Consider the following 4,668-nt stretch of genomic DNA (forward strand, 5'->3'; position numbering starts at 1 on the left):
GACTGTGTGTTATCTATCTATGACCCTAGATTGTTTAGATGTCAACTGTACTTCATATATATCATATAGGTGTGAAACACCAAGTTTATGGCTTTTTCCCCTTGTTTTTAATGGCTCACTCACTCACCCTCTAAATCGAAATCGTCGTCCATTATGTGGCTAGATTCCTCAATCATTTGGGAAGGAATATCATAATGTACACACATTAATATCGGTTTAGGCTAACGACTCTTTGATCGAGACATCGAGTCTATGTAGCTTCCATATTTGATTAACAAACCAACGACAAAAATATTACCAAAAAACATACCCATTAGGCCATTATTATGATAAGGCCCATAATATGGGGGAGACGCTCTTGTGGGCCAGATGCAGACACAAAAAGACATTACGCTGAAAGGCCCAACCACAAACAGATCTAATCTATATGAACAAATAGGAATTAGGATGACCATAGAAGCTAACATTGTAAATTTGTAACATACTGTTTTTTCATTTGCATTTCCATCATTATTTAAACAGTTAAACTTGCATTTTTATGATTTTTAAAATGCATGTTTTCATTTTGCCAGTGCGTATCACACTATTACTTGTCTCAATTTAACAAGCCTTGACGACTTTATACAAAAATTAACAGGAAAAACAAAACTAAAACGACATAAACGATTATTTCCTATGATAATAAGTCCGAAGAAGTCGATGTATAGGTATTCACAGTTAGATTTATAATATCCCTCACATACCTATTGAAATGTGCATTGGTGAATCCCAGCCCTACCTGCAACAATATTGACGACATTAGAACGATGCCAATGGGCAAATTGGTAATTTCAACTTTCAATGTAGATAGTAACCAAAGCATTGATTGTACTCACCATCTTCAGTTTATAATTATAGTATTGCAGTGTTTTCTCTTTCTTCTCCTCGCTTTCCTCAAAATACGCGCGGTTTCTTCCTTTGCCTTCTCAATTGAATACCTTCCTAAATCTTTACCAGAAAATCAATGTCATTAGAATGCGTTAAACATCACATTATCCATTAACAAACTCCATCTATACTAATATTATTTTATTTGAACCAAACCACATCTCCTAATTAAATTTAACTATGGGAGATAGATCGAGTTTTGATGCTTAAAAGTCAACATTTTTGGAAGGAAGGAGTATTATTGTACTTGCGGTATGTAACAAACTAAGCATAAACAAGAACGAGAACTAATATGTGTACTTACCTGTTTCCTTTTCCCCGGAAAAGAAATCGAAGCCTCCCTCAATATCCTCATCAGATTCAATGGCAATCCTCGTTTCTCTTTCCTGCATCACATACACCGCATGTCTTTGATTAACCATGTGTGCAGTATGTAGTAAATATACATCTGTGTGTATGTGTATGTGTGTGTACACATACGTATCTACATATATGCATATGTGTGTGTATATTAGACAGTCATGAATATGAATAGACTGTAGGTTATGTAGGTTATGGATTTGAATAGACTCTAGATTTAATGTTTATGGTTACTATATATTTCCTTGTAATCAGTATGTTGAGATCAATATACAAGTACAATTACAATCTACAATTACCAAGTTTATCTGTGTATGTGTGGAAATGAGCATGCATGTGCATTATGATTTTCTTAGTATGCCATATTTGCAGCAGGACGGTCTCGTACTCTCATGCAAGACACGCGATTTCACTATCTAAATATGCCAATTGTACTAAAAGCATACTCCTCAGACACTCCCATAACTTATGCAGCTTATCATGATGGCGATGTTAAAAAAAACAAAACAAAACAAAATCAAATCAAATGAGCATGAATCAGAAATTGAGGTGGCATTGTTATTTAGTATTTTTTTTTTCTCTAACTGTCCTAGTTTAAATAGGATGATTGCCCCTAACTAAAATGCAGAAAGAAACAGTAAATAGTAAATACCAGTTGAGTATGAGATACACTGTTTTGTTTGTGTCCTCTGCTGTGATCTGTATTTGCAAACGTAACCTTTTCACGTTTTACTGAGTTCCAGGTTCCCATTTCCACCTTGGGAATCTGAGTTCCCAGTTGGACCTTAGGAGGCGCTTGTGGACTGTAATCAGTAACAGCTTGTTAGTTCAATGATAATCAACAATCGGGAAAGCAAAAAAATGTGATCATTTCCTTTTGAATAATAAATGGACGTACTTCTTTTGTGGGGTTATTCCTTGAGGGTTGGCCCCAAAGCTGACAGCCTGCATTGCACAAAACATGTGTTATAACGAAGATTGTATTATCACCTAAAACACCTGAAGCTAAATATTGACAATTATATACTTTTGATGGGAGAAGGGTGGGTGGTGGATTCTTTTGTTCCAATGCTTTAAGCTTACATCCCAATGCCTGTAAGTAATCAGATAATCATTAGAGATTGTATTTATATATTATTGTAAATTATCTCCCATCTCAAGTTACACTAAATTTGTATATAAGACATGCATACCTGCATTTCGTTAGCGAAGGATGTGGAGAGATCGTTGCGTAAGTTTGATACAAAAGCTCCAATGTTTTCTTGTAGACTGGAAAGCAAGATGGAAATGTCTTGTGAGTTCTGGTTACACATATTTTGATTGAGTTGATCAGAAATCAGCTTCAGTTCTCCTTGTAAACTAGATTTAACCTCTTCTTGCCCCTTGTTCTGTTTATGTTAACTCACTTGAGTTAGAAAAATGAATCACATTTGAAAAAATAACAAAAATTATGAGGAGAATTTAAGGTATTCTAACAATTGTCTGCAGGGAGTTGTCTTGTGCATTCAACTTTTGGCGTATGCTTTCCACTGGATGTCAACAATAATAGTATGTTATCAGGGATCAGAACATATTGGTTATTATTGAGGTAAACAGGTTTTAATATTTTTCCAAGCATTATATTTATCCAGCAAACTATGAGATTGATGTACTTACTATCCATAGTTAATTCTTTTGTTCCTTTATTGACTTGCAATATATCCGTTTGAAGAGATTCCATCATCAATCCAAACCTGCTTAATGAACTTTCTATTGCTCCTATCCTGCGCTCAAATTCTTCACTCATTTGACCTGTGAATGAATTTCAAAGTATTATCAAAACCATGCATGTTGTGTAAGCCAAATTGTGCATTGCACCAAAAACTTACTTCTTTGCTCTGTAACACCAGATCCCCATTTGCGGATTGGAGCTGTGGAAGATCTTGATATTGCCATTTGACTTTCTTCTCGTGTGTGGTTGACTGGAGGTAAGCCTGAAAATCGTCTCACAGGATTCTCTCTTTCTAGAGAAACAATTAACTGCAAAGACTTTCAGTCAAGAAAGACAAATATATTACTATGATGCTTCTGTCAACCATAGTCCATATACATCGATCTAAGCTCTTGTATCATTTGAAAAGATAAACCAATTATACACAACGATTCAAGCTCTTAGCACCTAGGTTATTGGGTGTATACAAGGTGAGTTGAAGAGCACAACTATATCTTTTTCAGTAGTCATAATGTCACTCATGTGTCACGTTATATTACAACTAATACTTTTTCTGCTATTTTACCTATGAAAGCAGATTACTAATGAAGAAATGAGAATCATATTTGATATGTTTTAAGCTTGTTAACACCCAAAGCAAATTGAGGCATGCAAAAACGTTATATTTTATGAATCCACTGATCTGAAGCTAACTTAGATGCATTTTTGACAGAATGCATAAGTTAATATTTTATACAATAAAACAAGTGAAAGTAGTTTAGGACATATATTATAAACATAATTATATAGTTTAAATTCAGTTAAACCTGATCGTTTGTCAGCGTGTCATCTTGAGAATTCTGTGAGAACTGAGAGAAAGAAGTGTTTTGCTGAGATGACATCCCCTGAGAAAACGATTGCTGTGACCGCTGCTGCTGCTGTTGTGATGGTACTTGGCTGAGTTTCAAAGTTGAAGACATATCTGGCAGGCTACACGAGACACCTCTCCTATATTTCATAACACTGCTATATTAAACATAACGATTAAGCACACGAGCACACACAAGAAACAGTCATCACAAAGCCAAGTCAAAATCCTTCACACAACACAAGGATAAAATAAACTCATCCTCCTAATATCACACACTTACATGATGGAAATTCAAATTGATAATCAAGAACAGTAACATTGACCGAGAATGTTTGTGATATCGCAGTGTGTGATAACAATGAAATAAGAACAGCAATCGATGGTATTAGAAAATACTTGGTAGTGATTACATACATAGAACAATCCTAATAAGTCTTAAAGTTACGACATTAATAATAATATATGTTGCTAAGTTTAAATCATCTTGTTAACACTAAACAGTACACGTATACTCAATTTTACTTTAAAATATCAGTTCGACACTCAAATACGCACGCACGCAGCTGTAACGGCACACAGAAAACTAACTGCATCTAAAAACAGCAACAATCATATACAACTCAATCCATAATATGAACTGAACGAACATGAGTTTGCAAATTTTTTTCTACACTGAGTTCATTCTTCACTAAAGCACAGTATTAAGCTATTTAAAGGTCCATGTCAGTTTATCACAATCGAGATTGTAGTTTCGAACAGGAATCCTATCAATGTCAGCCACACTCTAAACATAATCAATTTGTTTTCTAAACATACACGG

The 4,668-nt window shown here is 34.7% G+C and overlaps 1 protein-coding gene across 1 annotated transcript; it reads right to left on the minus strand.

Moving 5' to 3' along the window:
- Window positions 1-640: 640 nt before the first annotated feature.
- LOC143623221 (putative recombination initiation defects 3) lies at window positions 641-4,260 on the minus strand. The gene is made up of 11 exons (XM_077094177.1): window positions 3,805-4,260; window positions 3,156-3,306; window positions 2,944-3,078; window positions 2,764-2,816; window positions 2,481-2,675; window positions 2,315-2,380; window positions 2,186-2,232; window positions 1,940-2,090; window positions 1,232-1,313; window positions 876-987; window positions 641-774 (listed from the first exon to the last, which is right to left on the minus strand). The coding sequence occupies exons 1-10, from the start codon at window positions 3,994-3,996 to the stop codon at window positions 881-883; spliced, it is 1,179 nt and encodes a 392-aa protein (XP_076950292.1). The 5' UTR covers window positions 3,997-4,260; the 3' UTR covers window positions 641-774; window positions 876-880.
- Between the last annotated feature and the right edge of the window lie 408 nt (window positions 4,261-4,668).

Source organism: Bidens hawaiensis, unplaced genomic scaffold, assembly GCF_021521415.1.
Source record: "Bidens hawaiensis isolate Kalapana, Puna unplaced genomic scaffold, B.hawaiensis_p1.1 tig00003356_1, whole genome shotgun sequence".
NCBI classification, from domain to species: domain Eukaryota; kingdom Viridiplantae; phylum Streptophyta; class Magnoliopsida; order Asterales; family Asteraceae; genus Bidens; species Bidens hawaiensis.